This window comes from Melozone crissalis, unplaced genomic scaffold (assembly GCF_028551555.1).
Source record: "Melozone crissalis strain CALT ecotype California unplaced genomic scaffold, PUWL_Pcris_2 ptg000016l_1, whole genome shotgun sequence".
Taxonomy (NCBI): domain Eukaryota; kingdom Metazoa; phylum Chordata; class Aves; order Passeriformes; family Passerellidae; genus Melozone; species Melozone crissalis.
This window is the reverse complement of record NW_026535794.1, coordinates 41814942-41841712: the sequence shown is the minus strand read 5'-3', so window position 1 is coordinate 41841712 and position 26771 is coordinate 41814942. Positions and strand designations below refer to the sequence as shown.

The 26771-nt window shown below is 39.8% G+C and overlaps 1 protein-coding gene across 2 annotated transcripts in view; it reads left to right on the top strand.

Moving 5' to 3' along the window:
• GADL1 (glutamate decarboxylase like 1) overlaps positions 1-26771 on the top strand; it is a 117236-nt gene that overhangs the window by 19115 nt on the left and 71350 nt on the right. Inside the window, exon 1 of one of the 2 annotated variants that reach the window (XM_054273410.1) lies at positions 17936-18019. The exons of the other annotated variant lie outside the window; for it this stretch is intronic. Coding sequence (XP_054129385.1) covers positions 18013-18019 — 7 coding nt within the window. The 5' untranslated portion in view covers positions 17936-18012. Of the gene's footprint in view, positions 1-17935; positions 18020-26771 lie in introns of those variants that run through there. 2 annotated transcript variants of the gene reach the window in all.

The following is a 26771-nucleotide window of genomic DNA, read 5'->3' as shown; positions in this document are numbered from 1 at the left end:
GTGGGTTGGTAGAGAGGCAAGGCCACAGCACTACATGGAGCATAGCTACACCCTCCCATGAGATCCCATATTCAGGAGCCTTTTGCCAGGGTCTTTCCTTAATTTTATTTGTACAGATCCCTGCTAATTATCCCTGTTGTAGAGAATATAGTTTATATTTCCATCCTGCAAACTTCTTTGATGTATGAGAGCTCAAAAAAGACTTTTTTTGTCAGGTCCAGAGACTATAGTGCTGAGGCCCTGAGTTCCTCCAGTTAGCTGCCGGAAATTAAATCCAGGCTCTTTGATTCATGACCATGTCTCTTTCCTATTATACCTGAGCACTGATACCCTAAACACTGAATTCTGGAAATTTGATTCTGAACTTCATGATCTTGGCCTCTCCACCTGTGTGCGCATACCCAATGTCCTTATATGCTCTGAACTGGTATCTCTGTTTAGGGATTGCTGTCTAATATTTCTGGGACTTGGAATTTGCTCTTTTAGTTTCTTGGCAGAGAGACCTGAAGCTGTCCTTCTGCTTTATTATTTTGGCCTTTAGCCTTTGTAGGGGTATGTTCTTCTTTCCTGAGACTTGCCTTTAGCTCAGCAGCCTGTGAGAACTCTGTGATTTTTCTCATCTTTTGTCCTCTAGTTTTGCAGGGACTCTGACCTAGTCACTGATATTGCAGAGAATGAGAAATTTTGGTGATTCCTGAGAAATTTTGGTCTTGATTTCTTTTTTCCATTTCCTTTTCCAAGTACTCAGCATCTGCCTTTTTCTCTTAGCCTTAATTTATCATCTCATGCAACTTTACACTTTGCCAACTTCAACAGCATTTTATCTACTTGACAATGTTGAAACAATTTAAAATGTCTTGCAGGCCCTTGATTCACTTGTAACATCAGGAAAATATCTGTATGGAGAACATCTCCTGAAGATGAATCAAAACAAGATAGTGAGATGCTGTCTTTTTTTTATTTTTAAAACCACTATATATTCACATCCATTGCACTTGGACATAGACTGCTGAAGCTGAAATTGTCTTTGTTGGAGTAAACGTGGAAAAAATTTACATGAGATCATTAATGGTTCCAAAATACAACAGCTATTTTTATTTCTCTGCCTCCTAAAAAAAAAAATAATTGGTGACTAAACTTTGATGATCTGAACTCTTCCAGTGAAAGTTTTACAGATTCTCTGGGCAGTGTCATATGATTTCTATTGTTGGGAACATGTTCTAGTTTTATCCCACCTAAATATATACCTATTCTATTTCAGAAAACTTTTTTTAAAAATAGCCCCTCTTGGCCACATGTCAATGATTAAAATTGCTTCAGTCTCACTGAGGAGACTCAGTGAGACTGAGCTCAGAGTGAGATCAGAGCCCTTCATCCAATAGTTAAGCACACCTGTAAGAGTACTGCAAAGCCTAAGATGCATCTGAGGTCAGCTTCCCTCTCTGACTGTCACTGGATTCAACATCAACAAAAGCAGAGGGCTTTCCAGGTGGCAATTAGCTCAGCAATTTGGCCTTAAGATGGGCCTCTGCTGCACAGTACTGTGAATATTGTGTTGGGGCAGTGTCTCTAAAACTCAACAAAGCTGGGGCCAGGTAGTGTAGCTTAGCTCATTTTCATATGGCTAAAAATCCCTACACTGTGGTTGGAAAGAACCTCAAGGATCATCTTGTTCCAACCCCTTGCCATTGGCAGGGACACTGCCCACTAGATCAGTTTGGTCACCGTCCCATCCAACCTGCCCTTGAACATTTTCAGGAATGGGGCATCCACAGTTTCTCTGGGCAATGTGTCCAGCACCAGGCCAGCTTCAACAGTAAAGAATTTCTTCTGTCTATATATTACAGTATTTAGTTATTATGATTGAACTTCTTGAGTGTTTTATGTTCCACTGCAACACATTGTAATGATGAGCACTGTGATGGTAGTGCCATAATGAGGCCAGTTAGCAACAAGGCTGACTACAAGGAAAAGAATCTTTCCTATCAAAGCCTAACAATTTCCAGCAATAGTAAGGAAACTTTGTGAAAATGGGAATACTTCGTCCACTTATAATGTCCATGGTCTTTGAAATGGTTACATATTCTGTGACCATGCAAGTGTAAGTGGAGTAAGATTGGAAAACATTTGTTCCTTCAAGGGAGAAAAACTATGACCACATGGTCCTTTGGCCTCAGAAGTGCTGCCCCAATTTGAATTCCAAGTAGCTTCTTTTTGGGCCAAAATAGTTAATTCCCATGGAAACTCTGCATTTGCACATTGCTGCTCTGAGCCAAGTCCTTTCAGGCTTTTGTCTCGAGGTTCTCTGTCCTGTACAATCCTGATCATGTGGTCATAATCCTGTGCTTCAGTACATGCTTTCCCTTTCATCCCTAAAAATGCATGAGTTTCATCTCAGTCATAAGGCGACCCAACAAATACATCTCCTGTCACCTCATTTATTTGTTTAATGGTCAGAACAACCCAGCAACAAATGTGAGACCTTTCAGTCTTTGACTTACAGTTGCAGAGGGAAGAAGCAGAAGTTCAACATGTGGCATGTCAGGGATGGACAGAGAAGCATAGGTCTAATTAGAATTCTGTAGGTGATTTTCGTCCAGATCATTTTTTTAAATCTTGACAGGGCAGTACTGCTTTCATAGGTCTCTGATCTGCAAGTCATAAGTGTCAAAATGTATCAGTGTTTTCTTCCTCTGTGTTGTGAATGTTAATTTATTTTTCTGCTTTTAGAAGAATAATGGTAATCCACTCAGTTGGGTTAAAATATAAAGTCATCTGGAAATCCCAGGTCATTTTTTTTTCTGGATAACTCCAGTTAAAAGGCTTTCTGATAAAGAATGAAATTGAGAATATATTTGAAATATATAGTTTGTTTATTTGTTTTCTTTAAATTTTTTAAAAAATATTTTATCATTTGGAGGTTAAGTTTTATTTATCCAGGAAGAGATATGAGAAAAGTGCTTTTTATGGCATTGTGTAGTATGTGATTGTCTCTGGGCCCTGCAACTTGATCTTGGCAGAGGGATTTATCTGAGTACTGTACAGAGGCACTTGAGGTCATGGGGGATGTTTGTATATTAAGTAATGAAACTCAACACTCAGACTTCTGGGGTATGACTGGTGTGCTCTCACACATGCAGATGATGCAGAGATGCTCACTCAGTGTTCTGCAGAGCCCTCCACCAAGCCACTGTGACAAAGAGCTCCTGGCTATGACTGGTGGACAAAGGATTCACTGGAGTGAGGCTTGGACTGGAAAGGTTGGTAGTCAGTAGTCTGCAATGTGTCACGCTGAAGACTTTTGTAACGCAATCATTCCCAGCTGAGTTGCTCGCAGGAATGGCTGATGTTGCCAGAGGCATGGGGATAGTCCTGCACAGAGGTTTGGCAGGAGTTGTTTAGTAATAAGTAGCAATAATCCCTTCTGACAATAGGGAGGCTCCTGACAGGCTTTTTCAGAGACTGAGGAATTGGTTTACTCAGCCTGTCCCCAGGAGAGCAGAGGACAGGAAGGTGTCCCACTGGGAAAGCACACAGCACAGTCCTGGTGGTGAGCCTGAGCTGGATGCAGCTTTTTGTCACAGATACCCCTACTCAGACCATGGCCAAGCAAGGAAATGTGACAGAGGATAACAGCTTATCACCCATTTGGTGAGGCTGATGGAACTGTGTGTTTGCAGTTAAGGCTAAGTGGGCTGCTAAGAAAACAGCTGCAGAGGTTTAAGATCTTATTGTTTTCTTGCTGATTGCTACTCTGCCAGCAGTTACTACTGCAGTGGAAAACCTGGCAAAAAGAAACATGTACCCATGCTTCTGCCATTTCCATCCACAGTCAATCATCTTAGTGGAAATACGTGTCCTTTGGCACTGCCAACTATCAGGTGCATTGGGACATCATGGGATTTTGTTTTAAACTTTTTGAGCAGGGTTGAAGCTAACAAACCTCATGCTGAAATTAATTTTAAATTAGCTTAAAATAATGTAAAATAATGCTCTTTCATTGTCAAATTAAATCCTCGTATTCATATCTAAATACTTGGAAATGTGAGCAGTTGTGGAGATTTTTTTTTCTTAATCATAGAATTATGAATTTGTTGCAGACTGAAATAATGGACTTTGGTAATTTGCCATCAGAGATGCATGCTACTTGAATCTTTATAGCAGCAGATCAAATTCTTCTATGCAAATGGCAAAAAATGAAATCCAAGAAAACTGCCTTCATTAAGGTATAAATGAAACCATTTGCCATACTTACAAGGACATTCCCAACCTGCTTTTGGCATAAAATGTGTCTTTTACAGCTTATCTTGGCACACACATCTTCAGCTCCCAATTATGAATGCCTTGGGGTGACACCAAATAAGCAATAATTCCAGCTGCTCCTGACAAAAGAAGACACTGCTGCACTGCATTATTTCTCTGATGCATGTATCTTCCCAATAAGCTGGAGCAGGTTTTGCGTCAGCAACATCTGCAACAACAGGGAGTTAGAAAGTGGGTCAGGTATATTGATGATTTGGAGAAGGAGAATGGCTGAAGGAGGGTGTGTATGAATGTGGATCCACTTTTGCCTTTGTATTTTCCTACATATACCTTGCTAATTGATTCAGGTCCTCTGGTGGCAGCCACAGGGGAAGCTTTCAGTATAAAGTGCTTTACTTGGAGCTTCAGTAACCAAGGCTGAAAAATCTCACTGTTAGAGTTGGTAGTAATTCATTTTCTTGACTCATAAGGGGACAGCATTTCTCCTTGTAATTCCTGAACAGGTTGAGGGCAGGGTCTAGGTAGCACATTGATTATGCTGTTTGCCTTCAGCACTGGCTCTGGAATTGTGCATGTGACAATGGCAGCATGAGGTGAAAAAATGTCTAAAATAAGATAGCAAATTTCAGGAGGGAAGAGATTAAAATCTGCAGCCAAAGGGTTACAATCACCCAATGAAAAAGGTAGATGGAGACTATGTGTTGTTTTGAGCCCGGTGTTAACATACCAGGCAGCTGGGCAGGAGGACATTTTGTGGAAATATCTGCAGTGCGAAGTTTGATTCCCTGGGGTAAGGAAGGAGATGGTGGAAGCAGCAGCAGCTGCAGTCAGACCGAGAAATCTCTGCTTTTGCTGTTTATTTTAACAGCAATATTGAGTTTATGTTGTGCTGATGGCTCTGGAGACTGTCTAGCTTTCTTTTTGCTGGCTGGGCAGGGTGGGCTTGGAGTATGCTCCCTTTGAGCTGCACAGTAAGTTGCCTAATGTATGGTCTGTAAAGACCACCTTGAAGGAAGAAGACTCTTGAAGGAATCACCTCAGCCATCAAATACAGTCCTTTGCAGTAGCAGGCAGCCCTGTGACAAATGTTTAATACAAGTGAGTGAACAGAAATGCTACTCTGTGTATATCCCAGGAGCTACAGAACTTCCCCCAAACTCGTTATAACAAAAGGCCATAATATAAAAGGCAGAAACATAAAAGCACACCACATGACAGGAAAAAAGCAGAAGAGATTGGGGCAATACCAGTGTGTTCAGACTCTAAAGTACCAGGAGAATTTGTCCTTTAAAGAAGCCTAGAAGGTCCTACAAAGTAAACAATCCATCATGTTATTGATAGAGACCAAAACCTTCCAAGCCTTTCTTTCCAATCTAATTTGGAAGGAGTTTTTGGCTTCATTCCTGGGGACCAGCTTAACCCTTGATGCCTGAGCAAGATGCATCTTGATTTGGACAATTGTTCATCCTCCATGTCCATTCTGGTTTTTAGTGGCCTCTATCTTCTGAGACAGCTAATTAGATTCTGTGTAAGTATTGATGGTCCTGGATGCAGTGATAGTGAGACACACAAGAAACTGGATGCAGACTTTCAGATGCATCTGATGCTGACTGTTAACCCACTGTTAGAGAAGTTGTGTCAAACCTTGTAAAAACAATATTCTGAAGATAAGCTAAGCTTTTTTTTTAATGTTTGCTTGTTTTTCTGTTAGATCTTTCTGCAGGGTGAGGGAAAAGGAGCTCATTAGAGACTAGCACAGGAGTCTTGTAGGCTTGTTTCCCTATGTTGTCACTCTATGCGTCTGTCTTATTTTTCTCTGTTGTTGTAGCACAGATCAGATGGAAAATCTGTCCTTTCCTATACATTTTTTATAAATTAAACTCTTTCAGGTAGAGCTGCTGTCAAACTAGGTTAACTTTTAGAGTCTCTCTTGTACACAGTGTCTGTTAAAATTACCCTTTGGGGTTTCAGGGTCACTAAGGGCCATATGCTTCTATCCTTTAAACAAAAGAGAAGAAAGCAGAAGTGTTGACATTGTAAACAAGAAATCAAGTGAAAGCTTCAGCACATTCTTTACACCAAGAGTTGTATATTGCACTCTGGAGCAGGACTCAGAGGAGTCTGTCAAAGAGGCATTAGTAGTTATGCTGTTCTTAGACAGAAAATGGCACTGCAGCACACAAATCACCAGGTAGTTCCCAAAAAGACAAACTCAACTCTGAGTTGCAAACCTATGAAAAGTCTCATGCATAGTTCCCAACAGGTGAGAATGATTTGGTTTATAATGCCTCAATATACCAAAAGTTCCCTACTCCTTTTAGTGCTGACTAGAATCTGGAAACTCCCTGAATGGCGTTCTGTTATTTATCATTTTGCTGCAACATTTTTGTTGAATAGAATTTTTTCTTGCACTGGTAAGGGAGAAATACTAATTAACTCTCTCCATTTTTGATAGCTTGCCTAATTATGAAACAAATTAGTATCTAATTTTTATTGTTGTGAGGATTAGAATACTTATAAAAGCCTCAGAGTAACAAAATTATAAATATGGGTTTTTCCTAATGATTCTGGACTGGGTCAGATATTTAGGTATTTCTTCCAACAAACTTATATATGCTTTGGAAAGGAAAAGAGACTACTCTTTGGGGTATTTTTTTCATTAAACCAGTTCTTAAAATTAGCCTCTGAGGAAATGAGAACAATTAAGTGTGCAAGCTACTCAGGGCTGGAATTGTCAAGCAAAAAGTCCTGTTTGCTGTCAACAGGGGTTTTTCTTGAAAACTCTAATGGCACAGTTGCTACATCCATTCTAGTACTAAGAATAGTCAGAATTTGTTTGACATCTGTAAAGAAATCAAGGGATCCAGAATATAACAAAAGCACTTATTGTCACTCTGCCCCTGTAAATGAACTGAATTTCAATAGGCGAGGATTAGAGTATATTCATGCATTTACAGAGAAGGGTCAAAAATAGTAGCAGTGTTGTCTTATGATGGCCAAATACTGCAAAAAAAATGTAAATGGCCTAAAGAGTCATCTTGTAAAAGTGGGAATAATCCAAGATATCTAATTTTGCTGCAGTAAGTCAATTTATATTAGGGAGCTATACTGTTTATTGAGAAGTTTTAAACTATAGGGATTGACCTTTGAAGTGAAATCAAATATCTACATGATTAAGAAGAATTATCTGTGTCAATATATGTAGCTCTATTTTAAAAGACATTATTTTAAAATGTGCTGGCCTAATCTAGTGATTTAACACTCTTAAATACCAGTGATAAAAGAATCTGTTTGGTGTGCTGTTTTTTTCTGTGTCTGAACTGCTGCACTGATACCAGAAGTGTATCTAGACAAACCTTTCAAAATGGGTTGCTTATGTGCAGGATGCAACACACAGAATGTAAAATCACACATTTTGGTTTTAAGTTGCTCTTGGTATTAAATGTTTGAGGATGGTTATGATGCAGAAGGGAATGCAATGGGTTTGATGTCCTATAGCTGGTCGTGAAGTATAGAATTTAATGGTGCCTTTCTCTCTAAATGTGTTATATATTTCTCTGTACTGCTTCATGTAAATAGGTACTGAAAGAATATGTTAAAGTGATGCATTTTCTCTTTATTTAATTCTTCATAGTGTGTTCATACATCTTGGTTTATATATTTGTCAGATATTCCCTGTAGTTCAGTTTATTTGTAAAATATTACTGGGGTATTTTCTAAAACAAGGTGGAAGTTCATTTTATTTTCTTTCCATTTCACTGCTGACAAGCCTTGTATTTTGTGACTAATTTGTCGCCATTCCTTCTGATGTGCTTGTAGAGTAAGTCTTTGTATTCTTCCATTTTGTCAAGCACAGAAGACTGTGCAGTGTTGTCATCTCTACTATTTTTAGTACAACTGGTTGAGTGAGCAGTCACTGTTAGCATTCCTTTACCTGTTCAATCCAGAGAGATCCCAAGAGAAAAGATGTCTTGGCAAAGAATGCAACTAAAGTTTGAATGGATTATGTCTCAGGAAAAAATCAGTTCTAAATGTTCAAATTTTATAAAAAAGTATTGTGAATAGTGATTCCACTTTCCTGCCTGAGCAGCCTAATACCAGCACATCCCAAGAAGGAGTCTACGTATCTGAAAGATCCAGGATTTTAAAACACTTTCGTCAACTTGCAGTTGTTGGTTTTCAGCTAAGTTTTTTCTATTTTTCTCCCTAAAATTTCTCAAAACCACTGTATGAGTTTCTGTTTTCAGGAGACCAGTTCACAAAATCCTGATATCTAATAGTGCTCCAAAAGCATTTGATGGTGAAAGAAATGACAGCACATGGGCTCCAGTTCAGCCCTTCAGCTGTGTCTTTGCCAAATTGAAAATGTAGCTGAAAAATGTGAAAACAACCTTTTATTCAATTTTTTCTATTTTCTCATGTTTACACTGCCATTTCTGCCTAGAAACTCCAGTTTCTTTTTTATTTATATAATGGTCATATTACAAAAGGTGTCGAAAGGTATCCCTGTCAGAAGGATTCAGTCCAGGAATAAAGTTGTGCTATACTTATTGAGTGCCACATCTTGTATTAGCGTCTTCCTCAGGATTGTCAAACCTGTCTCAGGATTGTGTCAGCTCTATCAGCAGAAGCATCTGGCACTTTCCATGGTGTTTTCTTTGGAAGAAGTGGTCTTCTGAGTCCTTGAGAAGCAGAAAGAGGGAATATAATGTTTCAGCAACAGGAATTTGGCTTTTCTCCTAGTGAGAAGATGACATTTCCATTTCTTTTTTGCCCTGCCATCGTGTAAATTCACTGGCTCATTCCCATGGTCAAAGTGGGAAATGTGCTCCCTGTGCAGGGATGCAGGAGATGGGAGTTCAGATCTTTGACTGCTCAGGAGTATAGTAGTTAACTTTCAGCAGAACACTGGTGTTGCTTTGACCCTCCTGTCCCCTATATTGGCTGCATGAAAAGCTGTTTTCTTTAATCTAACAAAGGGGACTTTTAAAGTTATATAACAGCTTAGAATGCTAAGAGGAGTGAGAGCTGCTTAGCATAATTCTTGGCCTGAGAGGTGTTTTTATTTCTTGTTTATCTCCTTTGATCTCAGAAAAGATGCTTTGTCACCAACTAACCTTTTTCCTTGCTAGTAAAAAGCTGCTGTAGAAATAACAACCAAAAAAAAAAAAGAAATTGCAAATATTACTGATATGCAGTAATACATACAGTGTCCAGCTTCCAGTCATTTCTTTCCTGGTCTTAAGCCTGATTTTTCAAGGTCAGCTTGTGGCATATGCTACCTATTTGCACCAGGGGTACAGCTCGGTGTTGTGAAAGCTGTGTGAAAACCAGATGCAACAGGATAGTCCTAAATCACAGTTGAACATCTGCCCACTGGAAATAAGTGGTCACTTCTCTTTCTGCATGGGGGACTGAGATATCAGAACCACTTTTAGTTGTCACAATCACAGTGTTTGGTGTGGCTGTGCTTTTTAACTAAGTGTATACATAGATAAAAAGGAGCCATTGAAATACTTAGCTTCTGCCTGTGCTAGCATGAGGGAGCAGACATAGACCAGAAGTGCCTTCTGGTTTCACATAGCTAATACTATGCTGGAGTTATGCCTTTCCCTGTTGCTGCTCCATTTCTCCTGAAGACTGAAAAGCAGTCAGCCACTTAACTGAAACCGCCTCTCTAATCTACATGCAGTATTTCCATTATCTGAAACATTCCACCATTAAAAAACCCCTTTGTTCTGGGTGTGGGATGGTGACAGCTGTTTGCTTCTTGTCTGTTCCTAGTCTTTGTATCCCAGCCATGATATCAACTGTTATAATCCCTGCATGCAGCAACTTCATTTTACCTCAGACTTCTTTATCCATAACAGGTGCTCACATGAAGAGAAGAAATGGTGCTCATTGCAGTGAAATTGTCAAAGGTCAAATCAGGTTTGAAGATGGCTCAAATAAGCTTGTTTTTTGTCCTCAAATGCAGTTTCATGCTGCTTGGTGTACATTTTTTGTACGCAAAATTCTACATTTTCCATGGAAGTGAGAGTTGGGAGTAATTTCATTTGCAGAACCCACAGGCTAGTTTTTTGCTAAATAACATCGCTCAGTGTGGTTCTGAAATTGCCTGCTGCTTTGCATCCTTTTTAAATGTTATGTGGTCTGTGACTCTTGTTTTGCAACAGGAGAGAATTCATGTAAAATCTGTCTTGAATTGATACAAACTTCATTCTTTCCTGGAGATTACAGAGATGGGAAGCTGAAGCATTAACCCTCCTTAGCATGGTTACATGCTCTGGAAGACAATGGAGATGTCTTTCACTTACAGTCTGGTGTCTCTGTCTGCTTCTAAATGGTTCCACATCATGAGCTGTGCTGGATGGAGTGCTAGACCTGTTTGAGTGCATTTCGTGGACTCGTGTTACCTTCTGAGGGCTGTGTGTTACAAAGGACATAAATCTTGATTCTAGAAACAATACTCATGCCTTTTATTTTATGGCTTGCTAATGTGAAAATTACAGCCTTTGCTCTAAATGTATTTCAGGGTGGCACGTACTTAGCCTTCTCAAAATTTTCCAGTTTCATTTTTTTTTGAAAACAACAAAGGATTAATTTTTTTAGGTGTGGAATAAACATGTAAGTTACTTTACGAGAAAAAAAACCCAAGGTATATAGGGTTTTCTTAAGATTATTGACACTTCAAAATGTCAAACTTTTTGACATTTTTGACAAGATGGGAGAGTTGCCCATTCTCTCCTTCATCATCTCTACTTCTGTGCCCTTCAGAGTTTATTGTCTCAGGAATATCTAGTGAGGCCTGATTCAACAGTATCTATAAAAAATTTAGGAAAAGAGACATGGTGGGAGAATCTCATTATGATGTAGCTGACTGAGGAGAGAAATCCTGTCTATTTACTAATTTCATCTTCAACTTTTGTAATACTCATATACTGCTTTTGTCTCCTAACTTCTAAGATAACCCAAGGACTGGTCTTAGATCTGTTCAGCCAGCCCATACGATCCTTTGCCACCCTCCTGTGCAAGGCAGCACTCCAGCTGCAGCAATGTGGGGCTCCAAGTGGGCCACAAGCCAAATACCCAGCTTTGAGCAAGAGTCTGCAGCTTGCCCCGAGCATTGTGTTACTTTTGGTACTTCTTCAGAAATACCTAACCCTGCTAATTTAGAGATGGCTCATACATGCCCACACTAGCTGCAGTGACCACAGTAGAGCGGTATCTGCCGTTTCTCTAATTTTTTCGATCCCTCTCTGTGATCCCCTTGGCTTAAAATAGATTAAGATTCTTGCTTTAAAAATAGAAAGACAAAAGCTATGTGCATGTCTGTATATTTTTGTTTATTAAAATAAATAAAATACAAACACATAATTAGGGTGAAACTACCTTGCTTTTTTAAGCTATCTTCCCCTTTGCTTTGCTGTCTAGTGAAACACAGTGAAACAGGCAAAAATGGGTTATATATCTGTGAAAAGATTTTGGTAATATTGTAAATCATAGCAATGAAGCTTATCTTGGCATTTTCTTTGTAATCTATAAGATCTTCAGATAAAATTAGGGTCTTATTTCTATATCCTCACTTTTCAAAATTTTCAACTGTGATTTCCTTATTGTGCCTGTTCCCTCTTTGTCTGATTCAAATGGCAAACAGAAACCTTGCTCTAATCGGTTGTTCATCCTATTTTTAATTTGCAGGAGCATTTTAATCTTTCCGAATTACAGAAGGGGCAAGCAATTCCATAAACCTGAGTAATGAGATTTGTTAAGCATTTTTTCACCATGAAGATGTGAAACTGTATGCTGATTCCCAAACCTTGAGAGGTTCCTCCTCCTAAGATATTTTAAATTCTTTTACCTCCCACCAAAAACATAAGAGAAGGAATATGACATGACCTGGTTTGCCAAGATTGATTGAAGGACAATGTACAAGACATACCAGTTATTCAAAAATAGTATTTCAATTTTGAGATCAGGCACTGTAGGCAGTCTACTGTTTAATAATATATGTTGCATGGCTGCTTTTCTTAAACATGGGAATAATAACAGATCTCTAATTCTCATTATGGACTTGAATGAACAGCAGTCAGCCTTGAAAGGTTATAAACAGACCTACTTGGATTACCTTACTTTTTTTTCTCAAGAAAATACAGATGTGATTTAACAGATTTAAATGCACAACATGAGTATCTAAGCTGGGTCTGTGAAACCACAAAAGACTTGCCAAGAGGTGTAGTAAGTTTTCATTTGAGCAGCAAGTTGGGATCAAGCTAGCAGCATGAGGTGGTCACCAGCCTGAGCTGGATGTCCAGCCCAGGCCTGCAGTGGAATGCTGAGAAGTCCCTCCAGTGCCTCTGGAAGTGCCTTCCAGTCAGTCCCTCCAGTCCTCTGACTCTTTTAGGCTGCTGTTTCCTAGTCATCCTGCCCCTGGCACCACCAGCAGGGATAGCACTGAGTCTTGGCATTTGTCATGCCCTTGCCCTGCCTCGTAATGATCCAGGAGGTTTTGCTGTTTGTGAACTGCTCCCCATCTTCCCTCCATCCAGTCTTTATTATATATGTGACCTCTGGGGAGCTGCAGTTGCGCTGTCCAAAAGAACATGTGGCCTATTTTTGTGTCAAGGGAATGACATTTGTTAATCTCCAATTTGCAAAATATCACCTCCAGAAAGAGTCCTGTCCTGCAGTTTGAATTCAGTACTCTCAAATTCCCGCTGGCTTTGTTGTCTTTGCTGATGCCTTGAGGGTCCAAGCCTTGGCAGCTGATGTTTTGTTGCTTTGATGTTCTGAACTATGTGTTTTGCCAGCCATCTCATGCCATATTGTTCCTTTGAAGGCATCAGATGCTGCAACTGGAGAACCTACTACTTCTTCATTTTACTGTGTAGAATGATCAGGCTTCACCTTTGGTTGGCCTCCACTAGCACAGCAACATTATTCCTCTAGGCATTAAAAAGGTAATGAATGCCCTTCAGCTCCTTAATGCTTTTTCTTCCCTGTCTCAGTTACCTGCACCAGGCTACTACTGTTTGAGGTCTGTAGGTCATGTTGACACCAATGGAGGTAACCATGACACTTCAATTATTAATGACCTTGGATCTGGATCTGATTTTCACAAACTCAGGGATCCTGCAGCTGTTTTTTTCCCCCTCCATTTGTGGTTGTGAATTCTTTTTCATTCTAAAAATGAAGCCCACATCATCTTCTGGGGAAAAGACAGAGGAAGTGCTGATTTATGCACCTTTCACGTTAGATTTGTGGAGTATATGGTAATTTTAAAAGCTTCCACCTTTAAGACCATCTAAGGACCCTGGCATTTTTCTAAGTAATTTCTAAAAGTCAGGACCAATCACATGGTATTAGAATTTGCATACCAGTATTAAATAATACAAAATCTTTGAGTCTGTTTTGGATAAAATAAAGGTTTTTGTTTGGAAAGAACCCTTGTTCTGAATTTTGGAGTAGCGGATTTAAAAAAAAAATTTACATCTGATCTCCAAAATGAACTTTCCCTCTTCAACACAATTCTTTCTTCCTTCAGTAAAGAATGAATTGTTATTCTAATCTTCTGTGTTAACTATTTGTTTACAGCATTTAGGTTCTGCATTGTTTAGAGGAGGTTCCTGACTCATTGAAAAGGTTTTGTGCTCAGAGAATAAACTCCAGGCAGGGGGACAGCTAACGAGATCAGAAAGGCTACTGAGAGTTTTCAGCTTTGTAACATCAGCAAGTGTATGTTGTAACTTTGCCATATCAGCTTGGTAAGCAGCAGAGAAAGATGCAAGTTCACCTCCTGGCAAATACAACAATTTAAGAAGAACATTAGTTCATTAATATTTTAATGCAGTTCTCAATAGTTTATGTGCAACACAATTCAGTTGTGTGGTCCTGGCTGCTTTCAGAGAGGCAGGCATTACTAACTGTGTCAAACCTTTTAGTCTCCACTGCACCACAGCTCATTATGGGGGATCATAGCTTCAGGTGAGGTAACTTGATTCATTTATGCAGAAACTGGGCAAGAAATCCATAAATATTTAAAACTGAAAATGTATATTTACCAGTGCAATATTGCATATTGAATTAGTTGTCTGGTTTGCCTGCCAGCATTTCAAAGTTTGTGTTTAATTACCACGTTACCTAAGTCTGATGGCCAGTCTGTTTAATTGATTCATACCGCTGCCCTTTCCTTCAGCTTCTCCTTAAGCTCTTCTGAGCTCCTTTTTGACACAAATGAATCGAAATCTTGTCAGCTCAGTGCAATGACAAATGAAAATAAATGAAAATAGGTGACTAATTTTGATTGTCCTTTGGTATTTCATGCTGCTTGCCAAGAATGTCATATACTGCGGTCATTTAGGTTCCTACACACTCAGGGCAGTCATTTTTTTCAGACTGATTGCAGTCAGTTTACAAAGAATATCATCTTGAGCAGATGCTCACCAGTAGCCAACCCTTCTTATAATTACTTAGCATAAGAAGAAAAAATTAAATAAGACACAGAGGACCATTTAGTCATATGGTCTGATGTCGTCTGTATTCTGTGTCATTAAATTTCACACATGTACAAGCAGTGAGAGCAGTAGCAGTAGCCTGCATTTGGCTAAAACCTGTCTTCCAGAAAGGCATCTTGGGCTGGTTGAGGGACATAAAACCATTTAAAAATTCTTGGTGCCTTTATTAGCTGTTCCAGTGATGTGTTGTCACCTTAAAAAGAAAAATTTTGTGCTACATTTGATTTTCCTGACTTCAGTTTCTACCACAGCTTCTTGTTATGCCATTCTCCACTAGATTAAAGAGCCCTTCAGAATCCAGTATTTTTTTTCTGCATCGAGGTACTTATATGCTGTAATCAAGTCAATCTTTTTGATACGATAAACAGATTGTGCTCTTTACATCTCACTTAGCAGCATTTTTCTTCAACTCTCAAATCACATTTTCAGGTCTTAATCTGCCCCCTCTAGTATTTTTTGACTGTTTTTTTCCAAAACATGGCTAGGAACACAGTATGCAAGATTGGTATAATCACTGATATATCCAGAGAATTCCCTATGTTCCCTATTTCCTACTCCCTTGATGCAGGTCAATCCTTCCTTTTAGCAACATCACAGTCAGTGTTTAGGATGAGCTGTGACTACGGCCCCTAAATTGCTTCCAGCGAGTGCCATCACCCTCTCAGAGCACAACACCTACAATCCTTCAGGTTTATTGCAGGGATTATTACAGGGATTTAGCTACAGAGGATGTATTTTGTTTGACAGGATCCAGTTTGCCACTCGGTTCAGACTGCTTCACTTGGTTGCTTGGCACCTTCGCCAATTTTTTTCTTTTTGGGGTAATTTTCAGAGAAAAATACCCATTGAAAGAAGGTTCCTTGACTTTTTGTTGCTTTTTGCCATCAGTTAAATTGACTAGGCAAGGCCTGGTCAATTTAACATCTGCTTTAATGGTATCATGGGGTACCATGTTTTCTTTCAGACTTAAAATCTGAACCATCAGTATGCACATAACCAAACAAGCAATCTCATTGAAGAATGAATTTAGAGAAGTTTGATTAGACTTGGTCTTCATAAAAAAGACTGGAATTATTTCTATTAATTACTTTGAAATATTTTTACATGAAATTATTATCCCTTTATTATTTAGAGTGCCAGTGTTGGCCTGTATTTTCTTCTCATTGCACCTGCCCATTTTTTGACTACTGGTATAAGATTAACACCCCTATGTAATTTCACAAATCATGATTTTCACCTTTCTTAATTACTAGTGGGTTGGAGCAGTTCTTCATAATCCCCTTGAGATACATCTACTTGTTTCTTTTGCAGCACAGAAGTACTTATAGAACATGTTTGCATTTCATCAAACACATCAACAAAAACCACTTATGTGGGCTAGTACCATCACTAGGTTTTCTTTTGTTCCTAACACACTTTAAATTTCCTATTTGTCTTCAGCTGTCACAACCATGGATATTTTTTCTTCCCTATGAAATTATTATTTTCTGATATGGTAACTTGCAATTTATAGCAACTGTAATTTATATAATTTCTCTTGTTTTCCATTTGCTTTCTGATTGCCACCTTTGAGGTTTTATGGTAAAGTTACTGCTCTCTGTGATTGCAAAGTCAGTCTTTTGGCTATTTAATGGGTACTTTATGAGAGCCCCTCTTTTGCCATTCACACTAAATATGTTTTTCCTTGTCAGCTGTCCCTACTGTTATTCTCAGTTTGGGGAAATTAGCTCTTTGAAGCAGCAGAAATGCATAGTTTTGATTGGGGCTGTCTTTCTTTAAGCCATGATGAATACAATCAGACCACAATTGCTTGTTCCCAGGCAACTACAAACTCTTAATTTAGCGATACCAATACCTTTTGTTTATCAAAATGAGGTTCAAATACTTACCTCTTGCAGTGTAGGATATCTATTGGGCTTCAAAATTATCTTCTCCAGTTGTGCAAGTTATTAATGGCTTGGTAGAATCTGCTGTTAAGCTACAAAAGAGCTACACTTGTTTCCCAGCAAATAAAAAAAATTGGGATGCTACTGTGAATAGATGTTCAATTCACATGTGAATATTTCACTACTTCCAAACATCTCTGTCAGATATTAATCATGATCCAATTTTAAGGGGAGGCATAACATTTTGGGGATGTTGGTCGTTAATTTTTGGACACTTTCAGGCCTTCCTGTTACAACAGCGCTCAAAACCAAAGCTTGTTTACCTTTTTCTTTGAAAGGTAGTAATTAGGAAGAAATTTATTTTAAGAGGCAGTAATTAGGAGGAAATCAAGGGACGAGGATTAAGAAGGCCTATGTTATGCTGTGCAGGGCACGTGTCCTGGAATGAACTGGAACAGCTCATTGAACACAGCTCATCCAGAGCCCTTGTAAAACTTGGTCTGTTGAGTTTGGAGAAGTAGAATGAGAGGGGACCTCACTACAGCCTACAGCTTACTCGTGGGGGGAAGCAGAGGGGAAGGCACTGATCTCTCCTCTGTGGTGACCAGCAACTGAGCCCGAGGGAATGGCCTGAAGTAGTGTCAGGGGACACTTAGGTTGGATATTGGAGAAAGGTTCTTCACCAGAGGGTTGTGAGGGAATGGCCTGAAGATGTGTCAGAGAAGGCTTAGGTTGGATATTGGAGAAAGGTTCTTAACCAGAGTGTTGTCAGGCACTGAATAGGCTACCCAGAGAAGTGGTCACAGCACCAGCCTGATAGAGTTCAAGAAGCATTTGGACAGTACTCCTGGGCACATGGTGTGACTTTTGGGAATGTTCTGTGCAGCGAGCGGTAAGAGTTGGACTTGATGATCCCTGTGGATCCTTTCCAACTCAGAATCTTCTGTGACTGTGTGGCAAATCCCCTGGGCGGGCGGCGGTGCCCGGCCGGGCTGCCGGCGGTGGACAGGACGCGCCCTGCTCAGGGCTGCCGGCCTGCCGAGGAGCCCGCAGCCCCGGCGGGGCTTTGAGGCACCGGCTCGGGCTTTAGAGGCGGCGAAACAATCCCGTTGTCACAAGCAGCGGCTGCCACAACCCCTGGCTTTGGCAATGAAGGCAGCCCGGGGCCGTGGCCGGCCGTGCGCTCGCCCTGCCCCGCGGGAGGGGCGGCCCGGCCGGGCCCGGCCTGGCGCGGCGCTCCGAGGGTATTTATAGCGGCCCTGGCAGCCCGGGCACAGCGGAGCGTGCGGCAGCGGCCGGGGCACAGCGGGGCCGCCCCCGCTCCTCTCCGGGGCCAGCGCGACGCCGGGATGGAGGGTAAAGGCGAGGGGCACTGCCCTTGTCCCTCCTGTGGCCCCACTTCGGCCGGGCTGCGGGCGGAGGGCTCGGCACAGGCTGCGGGGAGGGAAGCGGAGCGCTCTCTGCCCCGCTCGGCGCGTTTAACACTTTCCTCGTCCTGCGGGGCTCCTGCAGCCTCCCCATAGCCGGTAACCCCGGGCTTGGCGGGGAGAGGGGCCTCGGGGCAGGGGGAAAGGGCAGGGTCGGTTCGCAGCGCAGGTGGAGCGCTGCCTGCCTGCGGGGCATCCTCCTGTAACCTCCTTCTGTTACAGCGCGGCAGCAGCGTGGCCAGCAGGGCTTAATAAGGTGCAGACTTTGCAACAGTTGTCATAAAAACATTGCAGAGCAGTGTTTTTTTTGGTTTTTTTTGTTTTTTTGTTTTTTTTTTTTTTTTTAAATAATTGATCTTTAAAGAGCGGTGCCTTTAATTTAAATTTTTAATTTTTTTTTTCATCAAGCGCCAGAATCACATAGTGATATACTGCAATATAGGGATTTGCTTTGGAACAAAAGGTCTCAGTAAGGGAGAAGTTAATCCTGTTTTGTAAAGGTGTTATCAAGTTCTTTGCCCGCATGAAGAGGAAGGCCTTGCATCATTAATGAAAAGTGAACGTTGACCATATATTTATAAAAGCTGGGACTGTGGATGAAGTATGGCTAATACAAAACACTGCCGGAGGAGCTTAGAAAATGCAGAGATTAAATTTGCAAGGTTAAAAAAGGAGGAAGTCCTTGGTGTTGTGAATGGAAGCTGATTGCTAAGTCAGAAAATAGTAAAAGTGTTTGCAGATGGCTTTCCCCCCCTCCCACAAGATCAATATTCTTGATAAGAATTTCTTAACTTATCTCAAGTTGTGACTCTGTTATGAAAACCATTAAAATAGACTTGAGACCTAATAAATTTCTTTTATGTTTTACCCTAAACATGGATGAAACAGTGAAAAAAGATTTTATTCCCAGATTGAGAAATCTCTTGCATTTGTGGGTCATCCAAATTATTTGCACTATATTAGTTTAAAAAATCTCTGAACAAAATAATATTTTTGAAAGAAAACTGCATAAACTTAATATTTTAAAAACAGTGGATCCCTTTTTTCTTTATTTGATGTAAATTGAAGGAACCTTGTAAAGTTACATGATAGTTCTGGTGTGCAGTAAATATGTTCGGGTGTCTGTAGTAGTTTCAGGCTGTACTGTAAGGACAGCTGTAGTACATGAGTAGCAGGGGCAGTACTGTATGAGTGACAGCAGCTCCCAAAATCATTTGCTTCAGATGTAGCTTATATTTATATCCGCTGCCAAAACAACCTCAAAGATATGCTGCCAGCAGTCGCTAACACTGAGATTCTGGTAGTTTAGCTGGGTAGTAATGTCCTTGTTCAAATTTTGCCTGTTGTTTGCTACCCAAAGTCCTAATTTCCTTCCTATTTTCTTTCCAAAGCTATTGGCTTTGGCTGGTAAAACAGAATGTTTCTAATGTGTGGTAATGTGATCTCCACCCTTGTTGCTGCAGGTTTTCCAGTCTCACCTTATTCATGAGTAGCATCTGTTATTTCTTTGCACTTTTCCTTTCATGAGGAATCCTTTACTCTCACAGACTTCTCTTCCCTTTGTCTTTGGTGTTTTGCTGTGTTTTCTGCCAGGCTCTATCTGGTGAATGAGCTTCTCCCCAGTGGGATGGGGAATGAGGTTAGGCTACTTTGTAGACTTCTCTAGAAGCTCAAGTTATTGTAGAAATTTGTCTCCGTGATTCTTGAGGTTGTACAACTTCGCTGCCTGCTGAATTATTTTTTTTCATAAGCAGATGTGAGTCCATTGTTAAAACTAGACCTTCTGGGCTGATCAGTGCAGTTCTCCTTTCAGTACTGATATTATTGGCTCTTAGCTTTTAAAGTCCTATTGGAAAGCACCTAGGAGAGAGGCTGAAGGCACCTGCAGCACTAGCATTGTGTTTGCTTTGCACAGCTGGAAAAGTGGAGTGGAGACTTGAACGTGCAGAGAGTTAACACTTGCAGAAGCTGCTGGGGTGAGCACAGTGGGAGCCCTCTGAGGGGTGATACTGGGTTCTTTTCCTTGTTGTATTTTTTTCCCCCTTTTTAAACCCCCTCAATGTATCTGAAAGTGACCATTTGAATTTTCATCTTGCTGATTGCTAGTTGAGCCTAATTTCTCTCAGATATCACCAATGTCCACAGGGGAAGCCTTAATGACTATGTATGGATGAGTAAGAGGATTTTTTTTTTGCTATGCTTTCATTCACACAAAAGACAGCAAAATCCCATTAATGAGAGGGGGCCAAGTTGTAAATTCCTACTCCTAGCTGCAGAAAGGGATATTCAGTGCATATATACTTCAGTCATTTGGCGTGAGGGTAGTTTTCCAAGGTTGATTTGGCATGGAGAAAGCTTGGTTAATATTGTATTTGGAGAAAAAAACATAGGTGAGCTGTTTTCTCTGGGGCATATATCTGAGTGTGCTAAACAGAGTTTCAAGCAGGTTGCTAGCTCATCAACAGAGTCAGAGCTGGCAATCACAAGAGGAAGAGAGCAGCCAGCATTTGTGCAATATTCTGCCTTTAAACTTCTGAATTGTTGGTGTCTCAGCCTGTATTTGGTATGAATGGGGAGTTATGTGGTTTTATGCCACCAGCAGACCGGGGAGGTGAGCTGGCAAACATTCTGTGTAAGATGTTGCCATCTCAAGCAGCTGTAATGTGAAGCGTGGTGAAACACCCTGGGAGTTAGGGAGACTTTAAGGCGCTGGTAATGTGACACTCAGGTTAGTATTTTGGTCAGAGCAGAGGGATAGGATCTCTCCTGTGTTTTAAAATCTGATCTGATAAAAGAGGTACTTGGATCTTTCCTAATATCACTTCATCAAAGGAAGGGAGACATCATTTTGCAAGAAATGAAGCTTGCATCAAATAAAGCCATTCTGAGTGAGTGCATTCGTGGTGCTTTAAAATTAATAAGAATTTTCTTGGCGGTTAATGAACATTTAGTGAAGAAGCTTAATTTGACATTTGAGAAGTTCAGTAAATAACTTTTCTATCTTGATTAAGGTGTCTTTTAAACTGTCACTTATACAACCAGGAATTGTCACTTTTTAAAGCATTATGAGATCTTGTTGCATACTGATTCAGCTATTATTGCCTATTAAACAGTTTAGATTTCGTTTGCCTTAATTTCCCTGCTCTTGACTATTTTAAGCTGCCTGCTTCTTTAAAGATCATTTCTATTTGCATAAGCATTTATTACATATTCAAGAGAGAAAAAATGGACACACTGAAGTAGATGTCTGTATTTCTGACTTCCTCCTACTCTGTGATCCAATTTGAGATGGTTTTTTTATGCTCATCCCAGATGTTTACCTCTTTAAGCTTTGCAGAAATCAGAAGTTAGATTTCTTATGGCCTTTTTTACTTTGTCTTGTGCCACAAACTGCAGAGGTTGTAGCAGGCAATTATTGAAAGCATTGATAAGTCCAGGATACTCATCAGGACATGGCTAATTTTGGGCCACTTCCTCCCTTTTGTTCTCCCATCTGTGCACACAAGTAATCTTATTTTAGCATTACTGGGCTTTATACATATGTAATGAGGGAATAATAAATTGAAAAGGCAAATTGTTGTTGCCTTGTAGCGCATCAGTAGTGGTTATTTCTGTTAATAATTATTGTCAGGCCTCATCTAAAGGTAATAAAAGGTGTCTTTGACCTGATTCAGATGTATGAATGTCCATCTCTGTTACCATTTCTTGAGTATATGTGATCTTTATTTTTTTAATGAAAAATTTGTGAAGTGTCAGCAAACAGAATTGTCTTTCAAAGTAAAAACCACTGGACGAGAAGCTTTTCAGTCTCATGAATGTCACAAGAAAGGTGGTTCTTAGTGACCACAGTCTTTTGTCAGCAAAGTAGCAATGACTCTACGAAGTAGTTGGTTAAATCTAGATAATTTGGAAATGCTTGTGTCTCTGAAGCTTAGTTATCTCTTTCTTTGTCACATCTCATCTTATGTATGCTGAAAAGCTTTATAAATATGATCTTGTCCATTGGCAAATGCCAGGGTTTCAACAGGAAATCTTGTCTTAAAGTGGCTTGGCATCCCTCTGCTGGTTACACTGCAAGACAGCTTGCAGGGTCTCATTGAGCTGCTTAAACTAATTTTTCGCAAGCAGCCCATCTCCATTGTTCAGGGATTACTGAGGCCCCTTTGGGGCCAATATATCATGTTAAAAAGCTCTGGCACCAGCTTGGAGGGGAAAGAGCAGGTGACAAATGCTGTATATACCTGGTATTTGGTTGCAGTGCTAATGCTGAGGTCAAATGACTGATTTAAGTTTTGGCATGGTCCAAACAAACAAACCCCAAACAACATAAGGTATCCATTTTCTGGGTGCAGTCAGACTACAGGCAGTGTGGTGGCTCTGTCTGGATCTCTTTCAGCTTGCCATTGCTGAGCCCTAGTGTGCACAGCAGGATCACATCTGGGCTTCCACTGGGCACCATCCAGACTGATGCTCTAGAAAAGGACTGCTAGGGTCTTCTGCTGGCCCCTGCCAGTGCCATGCAGCAGCCTGGCCTCTTGCAGCTCAGGAGTGCTTTCCCAAAATCTGGTAGTAAACCCATGGTGGGCACGACCTGAAATGGTGTGTCCAGAGCCCTGCTGGGTCCCTCATCTGTGTGACCAATCTCTGCTGCTGTAACCAGCAGCGTTATAACAGCCTGGGCAGGGCAACTTTCTCCATTTTGAAAGTTCACTGAGCTACTTTAAACTACTTTTACATTGAAGTGATAGGCTAATAAATGATGAATATCTATGTAGGAACTAGTTCAGAGAACCTAGTGGTCTGGAAAGTTACATTCTGATTTGCTATGCACTAGCTTCCCCATGTTAGTAAATAAGGGCATATCTCAGAGTTGTGTTGTGGGCATGAGTTATTGAACAGTGACTGGAAATCCTTTGTAAGAAGCAGAAAATATGGAAGTGTTTATGATATGAAAAAGTGAGAGGAAAATACTTGTTTTGACTGTAACTTGAATGTGCAGGTAAAACTTCCGAAAATGAAATTTAGACTTTTCATCTATTTCTACATTTTAACTTGCACTGAATCCCATTAAACTCAGTTTTATAAATTACTGCTTTCTTAGTTGATTTTTGAAAGACTGGAGCTAAAAGTTGATTTTATATTATGATTAAAAATATAGTTCTTGCATGAAATTGCAGGCTGTCAGGAACCCTTTTAAAACAAGTTGTAGAATTCCCATTTGGATAAAAAAACTATTTGTGTTTTCGTTTAATCTTTTTTTTTTTTCCACTGGACCATAAAATTCTCAGGGATTCTGTATGTTCTATGTGGGTCACACCTGTATTCATCGTCTCTGTTTGAACTCAGCCTTCTGAAGTTAACTCTTCTATACCCTACACAGTGATTTGACTGAATGTTGCAGATTCAGTCACTTTTCCACTGAAAAAGGAATGCTCATTAGATGTTCACCATCAATGCACAACTTTTAATTAAAATGAAAAGAGTTCTGTTTCTCAGATACTTCCTACACTGTTAGCAGATGTTAGAACCTGTGAGAAAGAATCTCACTGGGGTCAGGGAGTTGGGATTTCCATTTCATAGTTGGCATTTGCTGTTTCTCAGTTTTGCAGCAAGGTGAATTCCAATTCTCCACAGCCTTTCTTCCTAATTGGAAATGTTACAGCGCAAATCATTCCCGCACTTATTGGTTAGGGCATTGCAGAGTTGTTATGAAAAATTAACATCAGTTCCCAAGGACTGGCTGCATAAAAATGTCTGAATCCTATATTTTAACTTTTACTTGCCCCCCTTTTTTTTTTAACAAATTCTGCCTAGGGCAGCACAACATGACATGTTGTGAGCATTCAGCTCGAAAGAGTCCCTCCTCAGAGCTCAGGAAATACCTCTGAAAGCAGGACCTCTGTCCTAGCATGGTCCTTACACTCCCTGTTGGATATTCATCTCTGTGTCTCCTCTCCTCATTTCATTCTCCCAATCCTTTCTTTAGGAAAGGGAAATTCAGGTGTGGGATGGAGAATAGGATCCATTTGTAGTGCTGTTGCTGTTCAGTGCTAGCAGTGAGCTCAATGAGCCTATTCAGGGGTTTTGGAGCCAAGACACAAGCACTTTGTTTTCCTTGGGTCCTTCTCTATAAAGGTCACATTTGCCTTTTCACAGTCAGAGGATTCCTGTGTGGGGGTGGCTGCTGCTGACCTCCTGAGGGGAAGTACCCAACTTGTTCTCTATCCGCAGGCCTGGTCCATAAATCTGCAAAACAAGAATATGTAATATAGGGGGAGTTGCATAAGCCCTACCATACACATGCCCACTCCTTTTTTTCATATGGGTAGCTTTTCCAGGGCAACAAGTAATTTTATATACTGGATTTTAAGAAAGCTGCATCTCCTTTACTTGGTGAGAGGCCTGGGAAATCAGTTTATGAAGAAACAATATATTTTTGCCCTAAGACTAGAGTGGTTTTACTTTATTCATATGTACAGAAAGCGGTGATTAAAGAAACAGAAGTAGCTTTAAAGATTGTTTATACCAAGGGACTCAAATAGCTGCATAGTGTGGGACAAGTATGTTTTAATGCTTTGATACATGATCTGGCACCACCATAATTCATTAAACATGGTGGAGTCTTGATACTGAAAGCACTTATTTTCTTTTGCTGGACACACTGAAAGAAGACCCATGACTAGATCATACAGAATGAGAAATTTAATTTTTTTTTTCTGATTAATACTGGCAATTACTACTGCATTTGTTGCAAAGTAGAAATAGGCCTTTGGTCAAAGCCAGATTTTTGCATTCCCCCAAATAGTCAGTGGGGCTAATACAGTATAAACTGAACAGGATTTGGCTCTGGCATTCAAACATAAGCTACTCTTTCACAAGAGCTCCCTTCTGTTTCCTCATTCACCTTGTGAGCAGTAAATCTTTTTGATAATTTCATGCTACTCTCCCAAATATTGTTAGAATGGGCCAAGTACAGTGTTTCAGTTTCTTTTTATAGTGCAAGGATTGAGCAGTCAAATATAGAAACAGATGAAGCTTTTAAAATATATGTAGTACTTACATAAAGATATAGGAACATCTGAAAAAATGTTTATTTTTTCCTGTATATTATTCCAACTCCAATTAATTTATGTTTGCTGCTGGGAAAATAATATTGATCATAAAAATGAAATGCTGGTTGGAAATACTTAGGCTTCTGTAATAGAATATTTCTTTCACGATGAAATATGAGAATTATGTGCTTCATTTTGCTGCTGCTGAAGCCAGTGGCTAAATGCCCAATTGCCTTCAACTGGAGCAGAATTGAGTCTTCTCTTTTGCAGAAAAATATCTTTAACAGTCAGTAATTCTTAATCTCTCTGTTAAAGCACTTCAATTTGCTAAATTTTTAGTTCTGTTTCAAGCCTGGAGGCATTTGGCTGAAATTGTATTTGATGTATTTTCTGGAAGTCTGTTTTCTGAGTCTGCTTCAGAGTATGTTTCTGTATTCTCAAATAGGAAAGAACATATTTATTACAGTCACATCTCTAGATGGTTTCCCTATTTTTATTTGAAAACAAAAGAGGTGTATGTGACAATATGCTCTTTCTATGAAGTGAGCTCTCCCACTTCGAAGAAAGTCATATTCCTTTAGTGCAATCTGATGCGTCTGACACAGATATATAAAAGGTCCAAAAGTTTTGGAAAATAATGTGAGCATTTGATGAAATATTTTTTTTATAAGATCCAATATGTATCATCAGCATAGTATGTGTTTCTTAGCTTGGATGCTGAGCTCTGAGAATGTGTGAAAGGCATCTATTTAATTGTGACATAGAAAGTGAACTGGAATATTTCTGGAAGTTCATCTATCTAAACCATAATAAATAGATCATTGGCCTCTTTTAAAAATGTGATAAAAAGAAAAAATGTAATGGAATTTCAGATGTTTATCATCTACTTAGTTATCCTCTTCAGGGTTTTACTGCAACCAAGAGGACACACAATAATTTTTTGATAGGGAAGAGTTTGATCATCTTATAAGGATTCAAGAAGTCAGATAAGTACAAGTAGAAGATTAGGTGTCATCAATTGCAGAAAGATCACGAGGGATGAGAATAGTGTATGTATCCAGTAGTGGTTTCTGAAACCTGAAAAATGTGTGAAATCTTAGAAAAATGTGTGTGCTTGGGGCTTGATTTAACACCTGATTGTGAAGTAAGTGCTAAATTGTGAAGTTTCTGCTATTTTCAGATAATGGTTTTATGGTATATTCTGGGGCATAATTCGCTACAAATTCAGATTGAAATTATAAGTGATAACGAAAAAAGTTATTGAGGAAGTGGTAAATAATTGCAAGGAGTATTATTCGATGAATTAAAATATGGGCAGAGTTACAAACTCTTTGCTGGAGCTTTACACAGGTGAAATGCTGTTGAAATGAAGTCTATCTTCCATCTCTTCCTTCTAACCTCTTTGCTTTGCCTTTCTTTCATAGGCTGTGCTCAAGTTCTGAAACAGATATGGAGATTAGGGATAGACCATCACCCATTTTCCAGATCATATCTTCCTCAGGATCCACAAAGCATCCTAGGGAGACTGTAAAACTGTGTGTAGAGGTGAACACACCTGCTTCAAACAGGAAGATGTTAGACCTATGACTCAGTTCCCTAAAGACCTGGTAGAAAAAGTAATGTAAAGTT